This window comes from Lemur catta, chromosome 6, assembly GCF_020740605.2.
Source record: "Lemur catta isolate mLemCat1 chromosome 6, mLemCat1.pri, whole genome shotgun sequence".
NCBI classification, from domain to species: domain Eukaryota; kingdom Metazoa; phylum Chordata; class Mammalia; order Primates; family Lemuridae; genus Lemur; species Lemur catta.
Window position 1 is genome coordinate 34,737,749 of NC_059133.1, and position 27,104 is coordinate 34,764,852.

The window sequence follows — 27,104 nt, forward strand, 5'->3', positions numbered from 1 at the left end:
ATGCCTTGGGGAAAGTGATCCTTTGGCAGCAAAAGATAACAGCAACTCCCTATTTCTCAGTCTAAGTGAGCATATTGGAACTTTTCATTGTTAGCATGGTAATTAAATGAGAAGTGTTATGACAAAAGAAAACAATCAGAGTGCCTTTGCCATAGGGTTTAAGATTTCATCTTGTTCAGCTTTAATGAGAGCCCCGTAAGGTGTAGAAAAGGGTGTCTGGTTTTCAAACCATAGGAATCCTCTATAATTAAACCTTCTTATCAAAACATTGCCTACAAGCAGTTTCCATAAACTGATGTGCCTAAGGAAGATTTTTTTTAAAGTTTAAGAGGCTTTCTTGTGAATTTTGTTAATAAAAAATGTTAATGTTCAATCTTGAGTGAAAACAATATCAAATAAGTTGTAAGTATTTATTTAGGATTAAAATAATGCATATGTCATTTCTCTTGTTTATTCCTACAGGCCTTAAAGATTTCCCTAAGTGCAACCTGCTTGTCCATAGACTCATCCTTATCCAGCAAATACCTGGTCCCCTCTCACTTGTATTTCTGTTAGCCCTTTTCACTAAACTTAAACCTTTTTTTAGTTCATCAGTCTATGTTGAGTCTTTTACAACTAATTTTGACTTCCAAATAATAACATCTCTGAGAAGCACAACTATCACCAAAATGATCTGTAGAAACACAGCATTGAAAAGGCTCTTAAATACTGAAGTTTCAATTCATAGGCAACTCAGCTTAGAGCTCACTGACTGTGGTGTGCAAAATACCAGCGAATGAATGCTTATTTGCTAGTGGTTTGATGACTTAGACAGGATCTAGATGTCTCTCACAGAACTCTGGAATTACATATACACATAAGTCTTTAGCAGGCTTGGTAAGAATATTGGGAGGCACTAGCCTGCTCTAAATGATATCAAATATTCCAACACATGGCATATTTGAGAGAAAAAGGACTCAGTCATCCTTTGTCATCTTCCGATCTTCTGATGACACTAGGGATATTATATCAATGCACTTTATTATTTGGTTGTCCTCATTCTCATAGCCGTGAAAACATTCTTGCCAGTGACCACTGACTATTGTAGAAATGGTCAACTTTGTTTCCTTTTTAAGTCCTTTTACTGTATCTTCCTTGGCAAAGTTCTTTTGCCAATAATTCTTTTGATTCCATGGCCTTCTACTAATGTCAAGTAGACCAAGGCCATTTCTACGGGGTGCTCTTTGTTTCGTGAGCCATCAAGATGAACCTGATCTCCACAGAACCACAATATCCAGTAGTCTTGGTAGAAAGCAAATGTGACGACAGAAACTGATAGTGTTAAATTCATTAACCAGCAAAAATGGCTCGGCTACTTTGCTAGTCACCAAGGACTTCTGCTCCAAGACTGTGCTCTCATTTCACCATGACTAAGGATTACACCCCTAGTGATTTCCTTCATTCCTGTCACTGTTTTACCAGCTATAAATGACTATCTAAATAGCAGAACCCCATGTGGCCAAACCAGAGTAAGCATTACAGGGCAAAAGCCAATTACAAAGCTGCTATCTATCAGGAGAGAGTCCTTGGAAGATCACTCTCTGAGAAGTAGCCTCAAAAGATGTCCTTATGTCACTGGTATACAAATAATATACTGAACTTTGAGCAATTTGATAATAGATACATGGGACCCTTCCTTGTCACTATTCCTTACCAGCCCAATGACTTTTACCTACTGTGTCCAGTCTATGTTTCACCAGTCTCTCCTTCTCTAATCTTGGCAGGATCCTGTGCTCTGTCCTTCATTTCACATCTTCTACCCTCTCTGGACTCCTGATGTTACCATGGCATGTAAACATTAGTACCTACATGATTGGGTTGGCAGTGGTTATGATTCCAAAGAAGGAACAAGAGAACTAACTGTGTGTTTCTGCTACATTCCAGAACTGGTCATTGCATCCGACTACCCTGGCTGTGAGTGGAGGGAAGAAACAGAAGACATCACTGAGGAGCACCTTGAGACTATCTGCAGTGCTGGATGAGGCCATCCTTGGCTGAATCTAAGGAATCATGACCCTATACACCATGATTCCTGATGCTTGGTGCTCGCTCTTTATGGCTCTTCTTTCTCATTTCTATTGCCCTGAATATCTCAACTTTGCTGCTCAGATAACTGAACATGTTATCCTCCCATCAATAATCTGTATCAAACCAGCAAGCTGATGAGAGACATATACACAACACAGTAAGGCTAGCTCCTTTCAGCACTGCTCCTATAAAATAGCATCTCCCTAAGACACATGAGTTTTCCAACTTTTCTGTCTTGTATCTTCTATCAGTAAATGTACCAGGATCACTGTTTACCTGCAGTAATGGCTTCTGAATGCTGTGACCTATAGGAAATTATGTTGATGACAATAAGACAACAAACGTGGTGATATCATGGTGTGATAGACTTACCTATCAAATGAAGAAATACTCGACACAATTTCAAAGCCGTAAGACTAATCAACTAGTTTAAAATGATCAAATTATTGGGTAAAATTAATCAGGCTAATAATTTTATGGAATTAACCAGTCTAGCCAAAGAAATTTATATGTTATTTCTCTACAAACATCTATGTAGCAAACTAAATGCCCCTTCTTTATTTCCTCAAGATGCAGTTTCCCTGATTATGCAAAGGTTGCGAAGGCTAGCTTTCTATACAATTAATATTTCTATAATCTGATGAAAATTTCTGGCTGAAAATGGTGAAATAATCTCTTTTCTTCCAGTCACAACTCTCACTGAAATCTATTTGCAGCTCATGCAGAACAACAGCTCACCAGAATCTGAGCAACACACAAAGTCTGACATTCTCCAGTGTCAGAGATACACTATTCACCTGGTTCCTTAAGGTATTACAGATGGAAGAATTGGGGGTTTTGAGGGCTTGGTGCAAAAGAAATAGGAAGTTATGATACTCTCAGTGAAATTCTAGGGAAATAATTTCCCCTCAATAAGGATATTTCTAAAATCTTTCATTATAACCAATTTAAAAAGAAGCTATTAAACATTAAAAATTTACTAACTCTAAAATATTAACATCTTTACATAAGTTGTTTCATTTAAACATTTCAACAACCTTTCACAGAAGATACTCTCATAATCATTTTTTCCAAATAAGGAAACTGAGATTTATAGAAATTAAATTATTTGCTTAAGTGGGAGAGCCAAGATTTGAAGCCAGGTCTAAATCTTTTATTTGTAGTGTAGTAGTTATAGAACCCTGTGCTGGAATGTTGGAATCCTGGCTCAGGCACTTAATTACTTAAACAATCTGGGCTTTGGTTTCCTCATCTGTAAAATGGAGCAAACATTAGCACTTACTCAAGATTTCTCATCCTCAGCCGTATTGACATTATGGGGTGTTGTGTGCATTGTGGAAATTCAGCAGCATTCCTGACCTCTGCCCACTAGAACAGGAGCACACACCACCACCACCACCCCCCTTTTGTGGCAACCAAAACTGGAGCATTGCCAAATATTTTCTGGGGCATAAAATCGCTATGATTGAGAAGCACTGACCTAAATTAAAGGATAGTTGTAAAGAGTTCATCAGTTAATACATGCAAAGGGCCTAGAAGTATGTCTGGCATAGAATCTGTAATGTTAGATAGGATTATGGTAATGGTGATGATAATGATGATGATATGCATGCATCTGACTAAACTGTATTCATGTTTTATTTAGGCCTGATTTAGGTAAGTATAATTGAAAGAAACCCATGAAAGAGTTGTTTGAAGGAAAAAAACCATATTAAAGAAGACTTGTAAGCTTCTAGTTTTTAGAATTATTTAGAGAAAATTTCCATAAGCCTATTTCTCTTTTATTAGGTAAAAATGTTTTATATATAAGATTGCATATTAAGAGAGTCAAATAAATATTTGGTATAATGTTAGTACATCTTAGCACAGAAGCAACACTCTAACAAAATCTATGCCCAGATTTGAATGGAGAGAACATCAATCTTTCAAAGGAATGTTACAAATACTATTTTTTCCTTAGGCTAATTAACACTGAAATGAATTTGTACTTAAGAATGGTCAGTCATTGATTGATATGTTTACTAATAAGTATTCCAACTATGATAAATGTTGATACTATACATTAAATTAAATTACAAAATATGTCTTACCTAAAGTCTTAACAGGGTCAGAATAATCAGAGTCTGTAAATTGTCCCATGATATTTGTGGCTCTAAATTTAAATCTGTAAAATAAAAAAATTAAAACCAACAATTTGCATATCATATGACTTTTTTCAATGAACAACTTAACAAATAATTATGAAAACTGTATATTTTTATTCAAGAGAAAATGAATTTACAAGATGCAAATTGAATCACCATAAGAACACATATATACCATATCTATATGAGATGAAAATAATTATCTTGTACTTGAGTCTGTTGAATTTGATGGGGCAGTGACCAAAAATTTGGCAAATTCATGAGCAGTCAGCAGTTTAAGCAAATGAAACAGATCACCTCCCTCAGAGATTTGTTTGGATGAAATGATTTAATATCTGTGAAAGTGTGTTGCACTAATATACTTTATAAATTTAAGGTATGGTAACTATTATACCTCAACCACCTTTGCAAATACTAGTGAATCAGATTAGGATGATTATATAACTTGTCTTATTTATAATTATATTACATATAATTATATTGTCTTATTTTATATATAACTTGTCTTATTTACTCGTAAACAAGTTAATAACAATGTTTCTTAATTCTGTGTGTGCACAGTTGTATTTGTACATTTTTTACGCTTTCATGGCATTTGCAGTAGGAAAGGGTAGAGAACAAGATCAAGCTTAAAAATTCTGGGTGATTCTAAGATCCTCATAAACGACTGAAATTTGCCTCACTTAAAAGTGAAAAACCCAAGGCATTTAAAAATATTTAACCAATAAATTGCAATACATGATTTAATCTCCACCATTGTATAATACAGTCTTTATGCTTCCATTTGTTATACACAGAATTTGTTTTGGAAATAAATATGTGAAATAAACAATAAATAAGAATAAATATAAAACTTGTGGCATATCATTTTCATAACTGTCATATGTATGATGAGTAAAATTCAGGCAATAACCTAGAATATAAACCAAAGTAATTGCATTTAATAACAGATGACAAAACATTATTTTTGAATTGTCTAATTTCTTTAACTTGTCTAATGATAACTTGGCCTGGGACATTTATAAAGAATTTGAGCCGGGCGCGGTGGCTCACGTCTATAATCCTAGCACTCTGGGAGGCCGAGGCCGGTGGATCGCTGGAGGTCAGGAGTTCAAGACCAGCCTGAGCGAGACCCTGTCTCTACTAAAATAGAAAGAAATTATCTGGCCAACTAAAAATATATATAGAAAAAATTAGCCGGGCATGGTGGCACATGCCTGTAGTCCCAGCTACTCGGGAGGCTGAGGCAGTAGAATCCCTTAAGCCCAGGAGTTTGAGGTTGCTGTGAGCTAGGCTGACGCCACGGCACTCACTCTAGCCAGGGCAACAAAGCGACACTCTGTCTCAAAAAAAAAAAAAAAAAAAAAAAAAGAATTTGATAATGATTTAACTAGCAGGCCTTTTAAAAATTAGTAGTAAAAATTATATTTTGAAAATCAAATAAGGTTAAGAAGATTTTTTAACTGCAGTCTTATGATACAAAATTAATATAATCAATTCAATAGGAAAAATAATCAATTTATCAAGGAATTTAATAAAGCCAAAATATCAGCATTGATTTTAACATGTTAGGTTATTAAGGCTTACAAAATGCCAAATATTAAAGGAAATAGTAAAGATTTCTATCACTCATTCAGATGTTTGATAGGATAAAAAGCAGAGAGTTATTGCTATGAGTAACATAAAGGGAAGTCATAACTAAAAGAATAGGATAGTGTATCTAAAAACCTGTACATCAGTGTGCATGGCAAAATAATGAGTGAAAAACAAATTAGTCACTCTACAGAAAGAATTAAGTGCTCCTGCATACCTATGTGCTCCAGCAGTACATTTTTCATCTTACCCTTTGTAACTTATCATATCAAATCATAATTACTTTTAGGTTTTCCTGTTTCCCCGGTAATACTGTATGTTTATGAAATGTAACAATAATTTCTTGTTTATCTTTCCGTTCCTAGAGCCTGAAAGATCAAGTCACTATAAATGGTGGACATCCAGTGTTTTTCAGAAAGATAGAAGGATGGATAGATGAATGTATGAAAGATATTAACTAGCTTGCTAATACAATGCATAGCAGATATAAACTATACTTACAAGTATTGCTTTTTTGGCTTAAGAGGTCCATTGCAAATTTTATCTTCATTGCCACGAATCATACATGCATTATCAGCACCTATGACATAGATTTCTTCATTGCCACTAAACTTTGTCTTTCCTTCTGTACATGGAGGGTTAGGAAAGCCTTCATTTGTAAAATATGGTCTTGCTTTATTAAAATATGCATCATACCACTTTGTTACATTTCCATCATGCTGGGCTATTTTCAGAAAAAAAAAAGAATAATGATTATAAGTAATAGATGAATGTATTTTCACATTTATAAAGAGTATTTTTATAATTGCATGAAGGGCATCTGGACACAACATCAGTCACTCTATAAACCACCAGAGATGATTCAACCGATCTACCTAGATAGGCAGGTAACTCTGTCCTTCCCCATCACACCTGAATCTATATGCATTATTTGGAGGATAACTTCCCAGGTAGAAAAAGCACATCCCTTAGCCAAGGGTAACTTTCCTGTTCACATCTACAAGGAAGCTATCAAGATTCCACCTTGCCAAAATAAAAACAATCCTAGTAGCATATGAAATACATAAATCACATATTTTAACTATGCCTTTTCTTATCTTGGTGAAATATTTTAGGCATCAACAATTGATTGGTATAATTAATGATAATATTGACAGTCTATTAATCTCAAGAGTACTGTGATAATTGGGAATCAATCTCATATTATTAATTTTGAACTAAAATGTTTTTCGTGTGTGCAGCAATTCACATTCCACAATATAACAAGATAAATTGATATTTGATGATACCTCCTGTTTCTGCCACAAGCACTTGTACATATTTGATTGGTCCGTGATCATCACTGTAGTAACATATTGGCATTCTGATTGTAATTGTTGTTGAAGTAACAAGAAGCTTTCCTGTGGCATCATAAATAGGGATTGGCTTGGTTTTTGGTCGTGCTGGAGCTATAACCAAAGAAGAAATATCACTACAATAAATTTTTTGTTTCTGAAGAGAATACAAAATTTTAAATTCTCATTTTGTGAAGGTAATTTATAGATAAAGTGATTACAAACATAAATGACACATAAAAGAGAGTTGTGTTTGGATACAGCAGATATTTAGCAATTATTATCTCCTGAAGGTATAATTATGTAGGTGAGACTTTCCTGAGATATTGAGGCCCAGGTGTGATTTTCAGGCATCCCATTCCTCTTTCCATACTAAAAAAAATTCCATTTATATATGCTCTCACTCATTAATTGTCATAAATGCCCAAAAATGTTTACATCTTACTAATATTTTAGTGTAGTTTTTTTTCTTTTCTTTTACTTCCTTGAGATGGCTCACTAATTTCTGTTCTAGTCATACCAGTACCCCTCTCACAGTTAATCCATGCCAAACATCTGGGTGACAGCCTCCGACGTTTTTCTCAGTGTTCACATAATCATATTAAAATTTATAAATAGTCATATATAACAGACTCCTCTCACTGTTTGATTCTTCTAATGGGGCTCCATTATGTATTACAATTACTCCACATATTGCTTTTCTTGCTTAAATACGACTTAGGTAAGTCTTTTTAAGTCACCAGGTACAGTGTTAACTCATTTTTCTTAATGACTATAGTATACATCATGTGCAGCAGCATCAGAATCACTCAACCATTCATCTAGTCATGAGAATTCACTTTTCCTCCAGCTTTCCAACATTTGCGCAATAATTAGCCTTGCACAGTTAGCTTTATTTACTGATCCTTTTATTTCTAAGAAATAGATTCCCAAGAGCAGAATTTCTGGAACAAAAGACATACATGTATTTTTAACTTTAATAGATACTGCCAGAATAATTTCTAAAAGTGCCAAGGTAATTCACATTTTACCATCAATGGATAAAAATATCTCCAAAGTAAATATTTGTAGAAGCTCTGTTTGTTCCATTTCATCTTATAGCTATATATATATATATATTATGTACAATATAATATATATACACACACACCCTTTTAACATCAGTAAGTTACTTAACCAAACCTCAATTTCCATATTTTTAAATTATTTTTAAAAAGCCTCTCATTGCTTTTTCACAATAGTCTTAGAAAACTTTAGAAATAAAAAATAGTTAAAAATAGATAAAAAGCCTCTCAATAAAGCCATAAAATTGTTAACATTGTTTTCATTTTATAGATGAGGAAAATGTCTAGCTATGTCACATAGTTATCAAAGGCAAATATCAAGACTTGAACCAAATTTTTTAGACTTGTTTCTTTAGTTCACTCTGTTTTGAGCAGCAGATTCAAATGTAGACTTCTTGCTTGATACATCAGTTTGGGCGCTCTAAGAAGTAAAGGCTAAACTGAGATTAGATGTGAAGGAGGTTTATTGGGGGAAATACCTGAAGAATTAAGGGACAGAGAGCAGGAGCAGGAGGCAAGAGCCCTTAGAACACAGATCACAGGTATGACACCTGTAAAAGGGGAGAAGAAAGGAAGGATTCAGTAGGAAAAGGCTCTGGTTTCAGGGAGCTCTGACACTTCCAGCCAGGCCACTGGGGAGGCCCCAAAGGTTTCCATTTAGAAGACTCCAACATCAGGCATTACTGTCCACCTCATATTATCTGTCAAATGTAAATTTAATGAGACTGCTATTAATTCAATACTCCATGTCACTAATAAAATCGTGTTATTAGTAGAGAAAAATTAATTTCTTTAAGACCTCACCACTGCTACATGCTCATATATCTTCTCTAGACTAGTCATAAGTCTGCCTGCCTTAGGTAAGGAATGAAAGTCAGAACTAGCCATCCTAACATGGGGATGGGCAAAGCATCTGAAATGGAAAGTGTTACTAAAGCATAAAAATAATGCATCTATTGCTGTCTACACACCTATATGTCTGCTACTGAATAACAAAGAGAAATTAAGATGGTATGACTTATGCTCTTCTCTGGAAAGTCATTTTGTGAAATAACTGATGTTTTTACAGACTGTATATCTGTATTCCAAAGTATAGAATTTATCAATTAAAATCAAATAATTAATACTTAAATAGTATTACAATTATATCAATTATTCATTGATGAAAAGATAAAATTTATGAGCTTCATCTAACAGTGAATAATGTTTCTTATTCTTAAGAGTACAAGTTTCCAGACACTGTCCTTAGGGTTTTCCAAAGATTATCTTTTTTCATTTTCACAATGACCCATGAGGTAGGAACTAGTATTATCTCCATTGTACAGACTTATAGAGGTTAAGAAACCTTCCTAAAGTCAAACAGATATCAAGTGGCCAATCCAGAATTCAATCTCAATAGTTTGACCCTAAACCCAGACTAATGCTGGTGCTTTTAATCACTGTCCTCTGCAGTCCTTGCCGAAGACTGAGAAAAGTTACTTTTTGCTTTATAAAGAGAAGTATGAGGTAGGATTCTACTAAATGTCCATCCGGTTCAGTTTTTTAAATCTCTCTGAAGATTTTATTATACAATAAAATTGTGCGATGGCGCAATCACTTGCTTGTTTTCAATCTTAGGGAGAGAAGGCACGTCTGAATGGCCCCGAATTCCTCTTATCAATCTTTTTTGAGGTTTTAAAGGGAAGAGGCCTAAATTTTAGTTATATTCTCTATAAAAATTACCTTCCAGAATAATGAATTGATAAATCTACTTTATAGTCAGAATCATAAAGTTGAATATATAGTGGTTCAGTACAAACTACCTCATTAACTGAAAAGAATCTGATTTCCAAGATAATCTTTCAGTCAAGGAATCTAATTAGAACTACTCAGTCTAATCATAGGCAATTTAAACAAGTTTTCTTTTCAATAAAATTAAAAAACATAAAATAACAAACTATAAAATTTGTCTTTGAAAACTTTAAACTTAGAGGAAAAGAAATATAAGATAAAATGTGGGCATTCTCCTTATTTAACATGGTAATTTACATCATTATTTAGACATTTTAATGATAGCTTCAATAAGCATACATTATTACTTAATATATGTTTATTATATGCATATGCATCATTTCAAGGTTTCTGTACATCCTTAACTCAAGTATGGAATTCAAATTATAATCACTCTCTGATTAAGACAATAGCATTTCCTAGGATGGTAGCTCATATATATACCTTTGATATCCATGGTTATTCTCATCTGAACCCTTGGCCCTGCGCCAGCACTATTGATTGCATAAACCTAAAACAAAGAAACATTTTGTTACTATTTTCAAGTTATTGCTTATGTGTATCTATAATTTATTATATATAGTTTTAAAATGATTCCTCTTTTAAAAACAATTGCATGTAGTCTATTAATTATATTTTCTTTCATCCACTTAAATGAATACAATATAGGTAGGAAGAACATTAACAATGAAGTATTTCTTAATACTGATATTCTGGTACTAAGCCCTAAGAACAAAGGCTAAGCGACCTAAACAGCCCTATCACAGCGATCAGGAAGGACTGTGCCTTCAATTTGAACTCGTAGGAGGAACAGAACAGTAAAGCCACTATATCTACACTCTCTCTTCATCTACTCTAACATCTGTCCCTTCTCTCTGTATCTAGGTAACTCTGACTTTCTTTAAATCCATATTCAAGATCACTTTTTTTCCTTCTTTGAGATGAAATCCTATTCCTCCAGCCTCCTAGTTTTCCTGTATTAAATCATCCCTCTGAAAGTTGGCCTTTATGCCCTTCTTCACCCCTGCCCCAAAGTATCTGATGCTGTAACCTGCATAATGCAGCATATACACATAAAGCATTTCTGTTTGTATATACAGGGGGTGATTTACACAAATGTGAATCCTTTCAATTAACTTTGTGCTTAGGAAGTTGTAGACACAGAATCTTCTTTTATTCACTTTATCTTGCTATATGAAACAAAGACCATGTTCTTGGCCACTTATATTGTGCTTGATTAACACAGTTCAGTATATGTTTATTGAAATTAATTATTTTGTTTTATACATTAGTGGTCTGCCCTTCCACACTATACTTTGGAATTGTTTCTATTGGATTAAAATTTTAATATTATATATGATGTGGTGGATTTGGTAAATAAACCAAGACCATAAAGCGTGGTTAAACAATATCTAAAGGAAATATTTACAGGAGTTTATAACTTTTAAAAAGGAAGTATTCAAAATGAAAAGTGATGTTATTGTGTGGTTAATTGTTTTTATTTCTTTATGTTACAGTGTAACATTTACGTGAAATAATATGTGATACAGTTAAGAGTGCTTCTCAAATTGCAGTGTGCAAAGAAGTCACTTGTGAACCTTACTAAGTGCAAATACATAGGTTTTGATTCAGTAGGTCAGTACAGGTGCAAAAGTTATACATTCTAACAAACTTCAAGGTGTTAAAAACACTGTAAAATGCACTTTGCAAACAGTTACAGGGTTTTAATTTTTTTCTTTAAATTATTAGTTAGTTGTAATTTGTTTTATTTTCTGTTTTCTCTCTTATTCCACAATAGCTGAAACCGATATACCACTCACTACCTACCGTAACTATAAATATTTAATCCTTCTAAGAATCCTACAATGAAGTTACTATTCCTATTATCAATTTTTCACATATTGAAACTGAGGCATGGGTTTGATAAAGGTGACCAGACACAGAAGCCAGTATTTGTAAAAGGCGAAAGATTTATTCAAGCTGAAGAGAAACCAGAGTATAGAAGCCAGTATTTGAAGCCAGATCATTTCATTCTCTAAACCACCACCTTCCCTCTAATAGATCCTTCATAATGGTGGTCCATTTAATGAGACATGCAACAAGAATCACAAAAAGATAGATTATATAAATATATAAAGTTAAATTGAGTGACAGAAAGAATAAATATATATATATTCATTTCATATACACAAATTATTAACAGTGTTCTGATAATTAAACTGATACAAAGAGTTGGTAGGAGGATTACTTACTAAGCTACTTGAAGGTTTGGAGTGAATTCTATGTTGCTTAAAAGATGATTTTTCTGAATCATGTAATTCTGTTTGAAAATTCCAAGACATGATACAAAAATAGGCAAAGAATGAAACAAATTGTGTGTGTGTATGTGTCTGTGTGTATGTATATGAACTCACACACATGTCCTAAAATAATTTAGAATTAAGATATAATATACTATTAGCTTTTAGTAATAGTTGTGCAAAATGTATGTGAATTTCATTTTTTTTTTTTTTTTTTAGGCCTACAGCACCCGGTATTCCCAGGTGGTCTCCCATCCAAGTACTAACCAGGCCCGACCCTGTTTAGCTTCCGAGATCAGACGAGATCAGGCGCGTTCAGAGTGGTATGGCCGTAGACTGAATTTCAAACATGTATATAGTTATTTCTGCCTTTTGTCTGCCAAATGGAAGTTTGCTTTTCCATTTTTCATAATCACACATAGTTTTCTTTTAGACAGAGTTATCTATTTATTTGTCACTGCTCTTTTATTAATACTTTTAATATGTATTTCCTTTCTCCTTTATTTCTGCACTTCTATTTTTGTGCAAACTTCTTTGTTATCTATATATTTTAATAGTACTTGCTGTATTACAAAGGAAATAGGCAACTTCATTTCTCTAAATCTATTTTATGTTAAAATGTCAATTTCACAAAAAGATATGAGAAACGTAATATGCATTACAAACTGCAACATTTTAAAACACTGAGTATATAAACTGACTTTGTAACTTAGATAAATAGTTAAAAGCTACAGATGCTTACACTGATATTATATGTGTGTCCACCTTTTAGTCCTTCTAACATTGCAATGACAGATGTGTCCGTTTTCCGGATAATACTGAGGTTGCGAATCTGAACAGTAGTAGGATCATCTTCTCGATAAACCAAAGCTTGATATACTTGGATATTTCCATTAGGTTGAGAAGGAGGAAGGAATGTTAACTGAAATTTTGTAACTTCATTTGGTATTTTCTGAAATGTCACGTTGTTAGGTGGATCCTTAGGGGCTAAAATGAAATGTTTAACAATTAAATTTTTAATTGTGTTCTTATGATTTCCACACAAAATTTATTTGCTTCAAATTTCTGTTTTTAATGACTATTACACAAATTATTTAAACCATATAAATTATGAAAATGAGAAAAATGACTGATGCATCATGGGATCATTGACATCTACAATTCACAGAAACCATAATGGTGATATAGTTTGTTTTCTTATTTATTTTGCCTTTGATATGCCTTTATTTGTATGTAGAATGTGTTTCTATGATATTTAAATTTTTATTTTAAAATAATATAGACTCACAGGAAGTGGTAACAATAGGTAAACATAGGGTTGAATGTACCATATGTGCAGATCTCCCCCATCATGACATCTTACATAACTGGAGTTTAGTATCAAACCAGAAAATTGACACTGGTACGATACTGTTAACTAGACTACACACCTTACTCCAATTTCACCACGTTTTCATGCTTTCATGTATGTGTCTGTAGTTTCATGCAATTTTATCCCATTCATAGAATCCTATAACCACCAGCACAAACAAGATAAAAAACTATTATATCACCCTAAAGAAAATCCCTCCTACTATCCCCTTGTATTTGCACTACATGCTTCCCCACAGCACTAATCATTCTCCATCTCTGTAGTTGTGTCATTCTCAGAATGACAATAGCCTAATGACCTTGAGGTCTCTCAGGGTTGCTGTATGCATCAATAGTTCATTCTTTTTTATTGCTGAGTAGTGTTCCAATTTGTGTATGTACCAGAGTTTGTTCATCAGGGTGGCTGTATGCATCAATAGTTCATTCTTTTTTATTGCTGAGTAGTGTTCCAGTTTATGGATATACCAGAGTTTGTTCAATCATGGAAAGACATTTGGATTGTTTCCAGTTTTTGTTATCACTAATAAAACTCTTAACATTCATGCACAAATGTTTGTGTGAATATAAGTTTTTGATTCTCTATGATCAATGCTGAAAAATGTGATTGCTGGGTGATATAGTAAGTACCTGTTTAGTTTTATAAGAGACTGTCAGACTATTTTCCAGTGTGGCTATACCATTTTATATTCCCACTAGGAACGTATAAGAGGTCCAGTCTTTATCTTTGCCAACGTTTGATATTATCACTATTTTTAAAATTATTATTTCATCTGTTCTAGTATATGCACAGTGATATCTCATTGTGCTTTTAATTTGCATTTCCCTAATTGTTAATGGTGTTGAGAATCTATCTTATGTGTTTATTTGACACTCCTCTATGGAGAAATGTCTGTTCATGTCTTCTGCCAATTTTCTAACTGGAGTTTTTAAAGTGCTGAGTTTTGAGAGATATTTTCATTTATTTTAGATAAATAAAAACAGCTTAACATGACAAGCTCAGCATCAATAAATTATTATCAAATAAAATTAGGTATTTGAGGATAAAAATTATTTTATTAACAAAGGTTCTTGCTGTACTGCATAATTAGTGCCCATTTTATAAATGATTGAATGAATATATCTATGTTGATCAACTTAAAATGGCTATATTCTTCCATCCTAAGTAAAAAGGTTCCATGAAGAAACTTAATATTTGGCTATTAATAGTTCAGATGTTCAGGCTTTGTTATCTTATGAAAAAAAAAAGAAAAGAAAAGAAAATAAATAAATAGAAAAAAAGAGAAAAGCAGATAAAATGCTATTGTGCTAAATATCTCTCTCATTTTAAGTGGAAAAATGCAAAGCTAAAATAAAGATAAAATTGGTTCAAGAGACATATTTTTATATTTGATGTTATACATTTTTATGATCTATAAGAAATATCTTTTCTTTTTATAAGAGATGTTACTCTAAATTTAGGATTAGGTTTGAAGTTATATAAGCAAAGGAAAACCACTTCTTATCCCCCAAATATCTATGGTATTAAATGTAAAATTTTAGTTTTAGAGATTTAGTAAAAATTCATTAAATTATGATATTCTTGAGAGATACTACACTATGATTTGACAACCAATGCTTTCTGGTATAAATGTGAGCCCATTCTTCAGTATCTTTCCTCACAGATTAGGTAGGATGAGGAGAAGTACAAAAAGCATAATCAGAAAATAGATATCTGGGATACTTGGCAGCAAACAGAAATAAATGGAATTTTGGTGTGCTGAGGATAAAATTTACCTTGTGATTTAGAATCATGACTTTATAGACAAAATGAATAGAGAATATAACATAATGGAAAAACTAGCTGAAAAATATTTTTACCTCCTATACTTACCTTAGAGATAGCAACAAATAAACTATAGCAACACATCCCTTCATCTGCTCTTTCCAATGACATATCTGGTGGCAAAGTACAGCAGGACTCTGAAGGAGGATGGGGCAAGCAAGTTCTGGGATGTTGACTTTCCACATTTAATTCCTATTGGTTACAATCTTATTATTCATTCAAACCCTGTTCATAGAACTTGAGAAAATCTGTATGGATCTGACGTTTACCAAATAGTTATATAATAAAACATATCATTTGACTAATTGAAGAAAACAGCTATGATAAATGTGACCTGGATTCTAATTTTGCATTCCAGATTACTTAGTAAGAGAGTATTACTTTAATTTTCATTCAAAAATGGGACAGAAATAATTAAAATGGGATTTTAGATGAAGCATTATCGGCTACAGACAGTTGGAAAACTCATCTCTTAGGCAAGCTAACTCAATTTCTGAAACATTTAGGAGATTAAATAAGTGCAAAGAAGTATAATTGGGTACCTTTTTTTCTGTATTTATAAGGATTGAATACTATACATCATTTCACTTTATCTCAAAAATGTAAATGGAAAGCTTCATTTTTGTCACTTTCAGTAAGCCATTGAATTTTTTATTCATACTCTTTTAAAACTTTCCATAACACATATCATTTTTGGGTGGAGTGTGAGCCACTGTAGGAAATCCAGCTAAATCTCCGTCAATTTTTAGCCAGGATGAAAAATACTCCTTACCTGATTCTAAAGTGGTAACAATCACTTCAGCACTTGACTTCCCTTCTACATATGCAGCACTCATGTTTCCAGTAAATGCAGTGATGACCACAGAATATTTTGTGAATATTTTTAAATCTTTAATTTCTATGGTTTTATTTTCTTCATTTGACTTGATGAAAGTAATATTAAATTCATCATTATCTACCTAGAGCAAAAAATAACTAACAATTAAGGAAACAGTACTTGAGATCCAAATCACCAAACGTAATAAAAGCTACATGAGGTATATTTATCTGGCCATGATTGATTTATTTTATAATAAGATTGCCCTGGGAAATCTAAAGTGCCACTGTAACAGTTTACTAATTATTAATTATTTCAATAATTCAAAGTAAAAGAAAAAAAATAAAAACAATCAGCCAACCAAGATCAATCAACCCATCAAATGAATAAGCACAAATCATCTGTGCAGTCAATGAAATGCTACTTTTTACTCCAAAATTTTATGGAAGAAAGTGTACAGGTTTTGGTCCCCAGCCATCCAGGTTCAAATCCCAAATTAGCCACCTATAGCTTTTGTAGTATTTGACAAACCACTTATACTTCTGTGTCTTAGTTTCTGTATATGTAAAATGAGAATGACAACACAGATTTATAGTGTTTTCTTCAGATTTAGAAAGAGCAGATCTGAAGTACCTGGCACAGAGATTTTGATTTTTTTTAAACTGTTACCCACAAAAGGAAGCATTCCTTGTAACATAATTCAGAAGATTGATAGATAAATGTAGACATAGATACATAAAACATGTACTTTATAACTGAAACACAATTTTCAAAAATATACCTTCTTTGTGAAATGCACTTTGATATTTTCTGTTCTTTGTTATTTTATTTCAATTCATATAAAAATTCTGGTAGTGACTGCAGTTTGAAAAACTCTGCTTTAGCACTAGGCATAGCACTAGACAAGGCCTCAATTGTGTATGGCATAATTAAATGTGCACAAATGAGTATGCTTAGGTATTAATATATTAAATATAGCTGTATTATTTGTTCGAACATTGTCTTTGATGGAAGCTCTGGTCTATTGACTCTGGACATCAAGCATAAAGTTTCTAGCACTAAATCGAAGGGCTTTTCTAAGATAAGCATGAGAAAATTCAGAATCCCATCATGCCTATTACTTTCAGGTATCTGCATTGAAATACTTAAAACCATGTTTTACACACAGCAGTATTAAGTTCATTTTTAATTTAACCCTCCCTTGTAACTTTGAAAGGTTTCTATTTATTTATTTTTGGTTCCATATGTTCTTTAAATGTTCTTTTCTAAAAGCTTTTTTAAATTAAAGAAGATGTTGCTATGAGAAACAGAGCAAAGGCTGATTAATAATACCAGCATTGCAAACAGACAAATAGATCATTCCAACCTTAAGACAGAGCAGTGAAGGGAAATGTTCCACTTCTCTAAAATGGCAGAAAAACAAATCAACATAGGAAGCCTATTGATCGGGAATAGGTACCATTGATGGAAAGTGCGTGTGTGTTTAATTAACTGTCAACATTTAAATATAACATAAAATATGGCTTTTTGAATTTTCCTTAAGACTAGGCTAATAGTCATGCTGAACAAATATTATCTAGAGAGGAGTAAAAGTTGACTCTTGTAATGAAGCATGGGTCCCTTACTCATCAGAGCCTCACCCAATGGCTCCACTTTGACTACTGTTTTGTGTTACTTGCCTAACTACTATAGCTATTTGAATTCTGATTTTATAGAGTTGAGGTGATTTCCTCAAGATTCTATAGCTACTTAGTAGCTGAGAAAAGATTCGAGTCCAGGTCTTTTAAGAGTCTAAAACTCTATATTGCCACAAGGTCACTGGGCTTGATCTTATATATTAAACTATTTATAAATTATACTATTCCCATGCCTTCCATTCAAACAATAGATAACAATTATAAAGTACTAAAGTATGATATGGCATCATGTGTTATATCTTTAGAGATATTCAACAACATCAAAAAAGAATTCTGGGTCCTCAAACTCAGCAAGTATAAAAGTTCATTATCTTACCTTATTAAACCTACTCTACCTTTGTTTTTGTTAACTATTACTTGTCTACTTAACCAGAACTGAAACATCAGTCCTTTTTGACCCCTAATTTTCCTTCAATCAATTCCAAGTCTGTTTGCTCATATTGCATTTGATCATTTTTGAAGTGTGACATTATATACAGTATCAGTAATTAGACTCTAGTTATCCTCTTCCTACCCCACTTCCACCCTTTCCCATCTGGTGCACCTCTATTCATTTGTCAAGTCCCAGAACAAATTTAACCTCTTCTGGGCAATCTCCTCTAAATCCTATGTGTCCCATAGTAGGAACTTTAATTACTTTGTTAGCTTATATTCCCCCCAAAACTTCATACCTCACACTCTTGTGGCTGTTTATATTCTAGTGTCTCCCACTAGAGTGTGAGCTACTTGAAAGCAGAACTTTATGTTTTTCATCTCTGTCTTGGTAAACAGAAGCTACTCATTAACTATTTGTTAAATGAAAGAATAAAAAGAATAATGGAAATGACCACAAAATGCATTAATTTCCAATGGATAATTATCCAGGATGGTATTTGTGGCTGCATATTAGTACCTTTATTAAAATGATCAATTATTGTTTAAGTTTTTTAAGGGAAGGGTATCATGCCATGTGGCTAGTGTTGTGCAGAGGACAGGCTGCACCGTAAGTCCTAAGTACAATGATATGTGTTCTTCCTTGGTCTGGGAGCCAGAGATTCTTGACTGTTGATAATTACATATTTATGAAATAAGCTGCAGATAAGCTCTATCTGATTCACTTCTACATATCCAACACCTAGCACAGTTCTGGCACATTGGGTGTATTTAAAAGTGTGTGTTAAATGAATGAAGGAAGGAAGGAACTAAATGCTTCTATTTAGTTCCAAGAATCCTAGAAAAAGCATGAGGTACTAGAATCAATTTAAATCTGTTCTTGCTATTGTTAATCCATAGGAGTTTTGGTGAGGTTATATTTAAATGGGCAAGTTTTATTTGTTATTTTAAGGCTTTCCCTTTCTCCTGTCATACCACTATCTGTTGGTTTTAGTCAAGTCTTAGCTCAGGGAAAAGTTTTCTTCTCTGTACCTCAGTTCCCCTTTATGCAAAGTGAAGACAATAATGCTTACATTAAAATGTTGTTAAGTAAGATATAATAAGATAATGTATATCAAGAGGCAAACATATAACTTGTATAAAATAAGTCACTAAAATATTGCTTATCTTCTCATTCTTTTACTTTCCCTTATTCATTTTGAAACTCAGCAAGAAGGCTATGAGAATGAGATTACAAAATTACTTTTTAAAATGTTTTATTTTTCCTTCCTTTAAGCATAATCAAATTCTAAGGCAGAACTCTTTTTGTTAATAAAGTGCCTTTCATTTGCTAAAGCACACTTTTATCATTTTTTAATTTGTTTTTAATGCATATTCCCAGGGCATTCGTTATTCACGTTAATTATAGCTGGACAATGATGTACTAAAATCTTCACAAATATGCTCAAAAAAAGGAACATAAACTGAAGACTAAACGGGAGAATAAATGCATCAATAATCTCTTAAAATTTATTTTACTGATGACAGGTCTTTTGAGATGTAAGTATCTCTTTTTAAGAAATACTATAAAGACATAATACAATCACAAAAGTTAGATAAGAGACAGATAAAGGCAGAAAGAATGGAAGAGAAGAATTTACCGTAAGTTACCTAATTTAACGCATTACATCACACTAGAAGAGAGTGGCCATCAAGCCAGGCAGGGTACCAAGGAAATATTTCCAGTCCTTATCCTAGCTAATAATTCTGCATCATTTACACGGTTGAGTAGATAATCACCCTATCTTAGGTGAAAGGTTTGACTTTCATGTCTGGGTTTGCTTCTGTATGGCTGTCTGCTTCAATTTGGTTACTTCGGTGGTCTCGTATTTAAGTGTTTGTATTCCCCAGGACCCCAGGATGCTATCCTGAGAGTGAGTCTCATCTATTCCTATAATTCTATCTCCTATAAATACAATACTTCCCAAATTACAAATGCAGAATTTCTCTCCTACACTCCAGACCCATATTTAACACTACAAATGGGGTGTCTTCGTGTGGAGGACTCCCAGGCATCTCAAACTCAGTGTGTCTAGTACCAAATTCATTCTTTTCCTCTACAGATCTGTTCTTCCTCATAATTTTCCAAATCATATATTTTATAATTATCCTGGATTCTCCCTCTCACTCACCATCGTAAGCTGGTTGATTTTTCACCAAATCCTGCAGATTTAAATTATTTTTCATTCTGTTCTCTTGCTACATTTCTTCTGTTCTTATCTTTCCTTGCCCATTAACTCATAGTTTGTCTCCTTGTCAGATTTTGCACCAGCCCCTCCCCCACTCTCAAACTATCCTCCATAATAAAATCACACCAATCCTGTACAATGAAAATCTCTATCACAAACCAGCACGCCACTGCCCTTAACATAAATCCCAAACTCTGCAATGTGTTCTATAGTTGGCCTCCCAATCTAGCCTCATCTCTCAGCACTCTTCTTGCTGAATGCTATGACCTCGGATTGCTGAGCCACTTGGTTTCTCTTGAATGCAGCTGATTATTTTATACCTCTATTCCCATTTCCCTATCATGTTTTGCTTCAATTATTTTTTAAGATTTAGCTCTGATGTTTTCTTAGTGGAGAGATATTGCCCCTAATGCCTTCTCTCTTTTCACTTTGTATTATGAGTCCCTTTCTACTGTATTCTTTTTTTTTATTTCAGCTTATTATGGGGGTACAAAAGTTTAGGTTATATATATTGCCCATGGCCCCCCATTCCCCCAAGTCTGAGCTTCAAGCGTGTCCATTCCCCAGACAGTGCACATCGCACTCATCATGTAGGTATACACCCATCCCCTCCCCCCACCCCCATCCCCTCGAGTCAGAACATCTATACCATGTATTTTTGTTACTAACAATTTAACCATTTGTGTGTATATATATACACATATAAAATCTATACCCTGAGAATAAATATAATTATGATCATATTACTAATACTTTATATTTATTCAGCACTTATTATGTGTCAGGCAATGTTCTATGTTCTTTATGCATATTAACTGATTTAGTACTCATAGAATCTATGTACTCTATATGCTACTGTTAATCTTTATTTTACATATGTAGACACTCAAACACAAACATGCGAAGTAAGTTGCCTAAGGTCTAACAGAGCCAAGATTTAAATTCAAATAATCTGGTTCTAAAACCTACTTCTTAACCATGTTCTACACTGAATTTTATAAAAGGTGAGATATACCTTACCGATTTGACATCAATCAGATAAAATGTTGGTCCAGTAATGACAGCAGGTTCACTCCAACTGATGTTGATGCTAAAAGGTGATGTTGCTACTACATGAACATTTTCAGGAGGACCATCCGGAGCTATGACAATAGAAAACCAATTATTCTGCTACATTAAAGTTAGTATTGGCTACAGTACAATAGTAGAAAAGACTATGAAAAATGGATAGTGATAATAAATTAATTTTCCATTAATTTATACTTCACAGCACACTTAAGGCATTGCAAATCAAAAGATTTAATTCTTTAAAACTAGTTACCATATATAAAGGACTTTTACATGACTGATTAATTAAAATAATGCATGATTTTAAAACTTGAAATAATATTTTTAAAAGAAAGCATTACCACTACTAAAATTAATCTTTTAAAATAAATATTTTTTTATTTTAAAATAGATAACCTGACAATGCTGTTTTAAGAAAAATCTTGCAGAAATGTTTTTGACTGCAGAAAGAGAGACAAAAGAGCACAGTTAAAAATTAAAACTGGTATAAGGGAATTATAGTTAAAATATATTGTCATATGAATGTAAATTGGATTGGTTTTATTGTTTTCACTGATGGGGAAGAATGGGAACTAGGTCATCTAATTCCTCCGATCTATTATTACAAGTGTAACCTTCAATTATTTTCTGAATTCATTATGATTCCAAACAAATTCTTTGTCCACTTTTGTAATTTGCCTTTTCAAGAGTGCAAAATGAGAGACTATCTTAAGAAATTTTCTGTTGAAAACGCTGATGTGTAAGTTTTCAATTTGTGAAACCACTAAGAATTAGAAGGGTCAATAGTATGTTGAAGAGGATTTAGTCACATTAAATCTGACATAGACATTAATCTAGGCATGCTGTATTACACATCTCTGCCCTCCCAGGCCCTCTAGCCACATCAGGTGATATTAAATGTGGGAAGGTGAGAAATTCCCTGAATTTCTGATTTTTAAATCCATATGAGCAAACATTACTGAACACATAAATCCCATAGCTCCTGAGAAGATGTAAAGAGGAACATAAAATATTTCCTTTCTCAATTTATAATCCAGTGATTGCAACAAATCATGTGATCTTGGTCAAACACAAAATGTCTGGACCTCAGTTCCCCTATCATGTGAATATTTTATAGTGCTTCAGAAAAGAATTATGAAGACAAAATATGTGAAAGTGGTTAGTTCAGTGTTTGGCACATTGTCAATTAATAAGATACATACAGGGCTGAGTAAAGATAAGGATTAACTATAAATAAGTAATAATCTGCTATGAGAAGGCAAAGTGATGAATACAGATGAGGAGGCAAGGTAAAGTTGCACAGAGAAGGTGGGACTTGCATTAGGCTTTGCAAGATGAGAAGGATTTCAACAATCAGATGAGCAGCGTTAGGGGCATTTCTGTGCTAAGGGAATCAATCATGGCAAAGCCACGAAGACATAAACAACAGGGCGCACAGACAGACAGAATTGTTTTACTGTAGAATTGCTTTCCTTGGTAATCTCATGTTTATTATTTTACATAGTCAAAAACAGTACTCTGGAAAAGGGTCCATAAATTTCACCAGATTGCAAAAGGGATCTATGGTACAAATAAGTTTCAGAATCCTTAAACTCTGAATAGAGATATCATAGACCAGTGTTCAAGAAGAGATATAGTAGGAACAAGCCTCAAATAGTAATTTGGGACCTAAGCTAGAAAGCACTCAATTGTTACGTTAAAGAATTTGGGGTTCATTCTTTAATGGGATGCCATTCAGGTGCTTGAGAAAGTATTTTTCCAATGATTTAGGAAGACAACTCAGAGAGCTATGAAAGGTAAGTGCTCTGAAGAACACTGAGTCTAGGTAGGCTATTTCCAAAAAAAACAGGTAAGATATGAGACCCTGAATTAGAATAGTGACAGTAGGAATGGAGAGGAGAGGAGGAAACCTAGAAGCACTTAGAAAATTCAATAAAAATAACCCAGGAGAGTATTAGATGTGGGTGCAACTTAAGATAGAGGGAAATAAAAGCTAATTCATGTATTAATACCAGAAGAATGCTGACAGTTCGCAACAGCACATTCAGGAATATGTACTGATTTTGGTGGAGTAAGACTATGCGAGGAGATGATACATATGGATTTGTACTCACTGAGTTTGAGAAACTCTTGAAGACTGAGATGCCTACCTGGCAGTTGGAAAGATAAATCTAGAAACAAGGAAGACTAGATCAGGATGGAAAAAGGTTTAAAAAAAAAATTTCAGATAATTCCTTACAAATTAGAATACTATAAAAATGGCTTGTATATCTGGTTTAAGTTAATCCCATACTCTGCAGAGAGCCAAAAAGTTTATTTCAATACTATGGTACTTAAGATGTTGCTATGGTTTGAATGGGCCCCCTCCAAAATTCAGGTGTTTAAATTTAAAGGTCAATCTGATAGTATTAATATAAAGAGGTGGGGTCTTTAAGAGGTGATTAGGTCATGAGGACGTCTCTCCTCACGAATAGGAATAGGATCCTTATAGAAGGGACTTCACCTGCCCTTCTGCCTTCTGCCATGAAAGGACATGGCATTCTTCCCCTGCAGAGGATGCAACCCTCAAAAGATAACTGAACTTTCATCTTGGACTTTCCAGCCTCCAGGACTGTGAGAAAATACATTTCTGTTCTTACAAATCACCCAGTCTCTGATATTTTGCTATGGCAGGACAAAACAGATTAAGGCAGAGGTGAATAGTAGTGATAGTCTCCAAATTATGAATGAGTGATTGCTAGAGTATAGGATAATATTTTAGGAATATAATGTTAGGAGTAAAATTTAGGTGCATAACTCAACACATAAAATACATTTTAATAACAGCATTGGCATTTTAATAATAGTACTTGAATATAAATGTAGAGGAATCTAGCAAATATGTATAAGGAAGTTTCTGTGGGAAAATGCCTTTGGGGTGACAAACATATCCTTCCTACTTGTGCTTCTTCTGAAAATTATGCAATCATCTGAACACTGACATTCCTGGCACAAAGATCCAGTCCATATTGCCCAGGAAAGCTTCCAGGGGAAAGTGTGAAGAAGGGATACTCCAGGATTCAGATATTTGATGAGCTGAGAGGTGCTAATAATGATGACAGAACTGGGTACATAGTTTAGCCAACAACTAATGTAGAGATCTACTTTAGATCTATACACACACACCCTGCATAACCTGACATTTTCGGCCTTATTACTTCTAGCTTTATGATCCCAGGAAAACTGTAATCTAATTCATTTAGGTAATTACACATAACAGAAGAGAGCGATGAGAGGTCTCCTGCCACCAGCATAATTACTTTGGATGACCTCACAGCGTAATGCACTTCGTTTTCAAGAGTGGCAACCCTCTTTCCTCTTCAAACTGGATATTCCTTCGAGACATTATGCCTACCTTTTTCTAAATAAACTGCAGCTCTGAATCTCTTTATTCACAATGTTAAAAGAGGAGGAGATGGGCTTCAGGACCAGGTACACTATTACTGATCATTATTACTTACTCACCTCATGGAGAAATCTGCTTTGAAAAATGTAAGATGTTTTGTGGGTTTCAATGGCCTATCTTCTGCCTCTGACTCTCGAAAAAGGGATGGGATAGGAGCTATGTACAAATTTATTAAGGCCCCTTGATTACTAATGCTTTTCCAAAACCTGACTTCCAGCTAGGTAAGAACCAACATGGAGAAGAACAACTTTCTAATAATAGGCCACATATTTCAAGTGGTATAAAATAAGAAAATATTTTAGAGTACTCTTGTCTTTATTTATACCCAAGTGTTTAGTTGGCTTTTAGATGAAATTTATGACTTTATTGAACCAATAAATATTTATTAAGCACCTACTATGTGCCAGGCACTGGAAAGACAAAAAGCTCATACAAGTGATCTAGGTAGGCTTGGACCTATCCAATAAAGCTTCTAGTATTTAACTCTCTTTTTCATTTAACAATTGTTTATTGAACACCTATGTCATTTCAGGTGTTCACATGCTGGGAATAGATAAGAGAACTAAAGAGACAAAGACCATGGAACTGCTACTTTAATGGTGGGAGACAAATAATACATAAGAGTATATTAGAAAAAATTAGATAAATTAATATATAATATACAAATAAATTATATACCATATTAAGAAGTATTATGCACCATGGCAAAAAATGAAGCAGGGTAATGGAAGGGGGGTGCTTGTGGGGGTTACTATTTTAAATATTATGGTCAGGATATGCCTCACCAAGCAGATAACATTTAAACAAAGATGTGAAGGAGGTGAGGGAGCACAGGATGTTTGGAGGAAGAGTGTCACAGGGAGGAGAATGGCCAGTGCAAAGGCCCTGAGGCAGGATTATGCCTGATGTGTTCTGTGACTAACAAGGAGTCCGGTGAGGCTGAACTTATGCAATTTGGAATGACAATCTGAAAGAAAACAGGGCCAGATTGTGTGGGGCCTTTAAGACCACAGTCGAAGTCTTTATAAGAATGGCTACCATAGACAAAAAGTCACATGCCATAGTTTATTATCATGAACTAGAGGGGACCACAATAGATTCTGGTCTTTGGTATCTAACTCATATCAGAAAGATGGGCCAAAATTAATTAGATCAGAAAAGGAAAGATTATCTCCAGGATATATTTGATTCATGTACCTCTATAAAGTGCACCAACTCAGTGCTGTTGGGACTACACTTTTAAACTTAACTCATTCTAGCAGGCAAGCAGAGTGGCACATTATTGTTGCTCAGACATTATGAACAGTGTGTTGAGAATTTCCTGTGACTAAGAAAGTTGGTGAGATTTTCTGTGACTATAGTGATGGTAGCTTATGTTTGGAAATATTTCCAGGAAAATATTTCCACATCTCTGCTCCATAGTGTGGCTCCTTAGTTAGGATCTCAGCTGAGGACAGATCCAAAATGATTTCCCAAGGAAAACCTTGGCTTGTAAGCATGTCTGTGCACCAGCTCAGAAAGTAGTGTAATGCAGCATAAGCAGTATAATGCTTCAACCTCTCATCTTCACAGTAAAATGTCAACCCTGCACTCATTCTCTTAACACTAGTAATCAAAGCCCTCATCGGGGAGTGTCTGCTACCCCTAGCAGAGATGAGGGAAAAGGGACATTCAAAGATCATTTGCAACACATCTAATTATTTGTACTATTAAATATTTTAAGGTCCTTACACTAATCAGCCATTATAAAAAAGCAAAGTATTTAGACCCTCGCTGAGCTGTGCTTTAATGTCATTTCTTGAACTTTTCCCAAACCATTTTTCCTGCTTCCTTTCTTTATTTAAGAAACAATTATTCTAAACAATGTTTGTATTTTCAACAGTTTGTTGATGAAATGCCTGTTTTCTTGCATAAGTTCTCTGTGTTGAATCATTTGTGAAAAATTTCTTAGACTGTATTTTATCACCCTGTATTCTTGAAGGACTAGAACTCCTAAATCCAAACTAAAAAAT

General features: G+C 33.8%; 1 protein-coding gene and 1 non-coding gene across 2 annotated transcripts in view; both read right to left on the reverse strand.

The window, feature by feature from the left end:
• Nucleotides 1-27,104, reverse strand: part of PTPRQ (protein tyrosine phosphatase receptor type Q) — a 189,965-nt gene that overhangs the window by 51,901 nt on the left and 110,960 nt on the right. Inside the window, exons 27-33 of the mRNA XM_045553305.1 lie at nt 21,600-21,721; nt 16,238-16,424; nt 13,015-13,259; nt 10,417-10,483; nt 7,094-7,252; nt 6,306-6,528; nt 4,158-4,231 (exon numbers count right to left, since the gene is read on the reverse strand). Coding sequence (XP_045409261.1) covers nt 4,158-4,231; nt 6,306-6,528; nt 7,094-7,252; nt 10,417-10,483; nt 13,015-13,259; nt 16,238-16,424; nt 21,600-21,721 — 1,077 coding nt within the window. The remainder of the gene's footprint in view (nt 1-4,157; nt 4,232-6,305; nt 6,529-7,093; nt 7,253-10,416; nt 10,484-13,014; nt 13,260-16,237; nt 16,425-21,599; nt 21,722-27,104) is intronic.
• Nucleotides 12,491-12,609, reverse strand: LOC123640785. The gene has a single exon (XR_006736050.1). It is a non-coding gene; the product is annotated as a 5S ribosomal RNA (ribosomal RNA).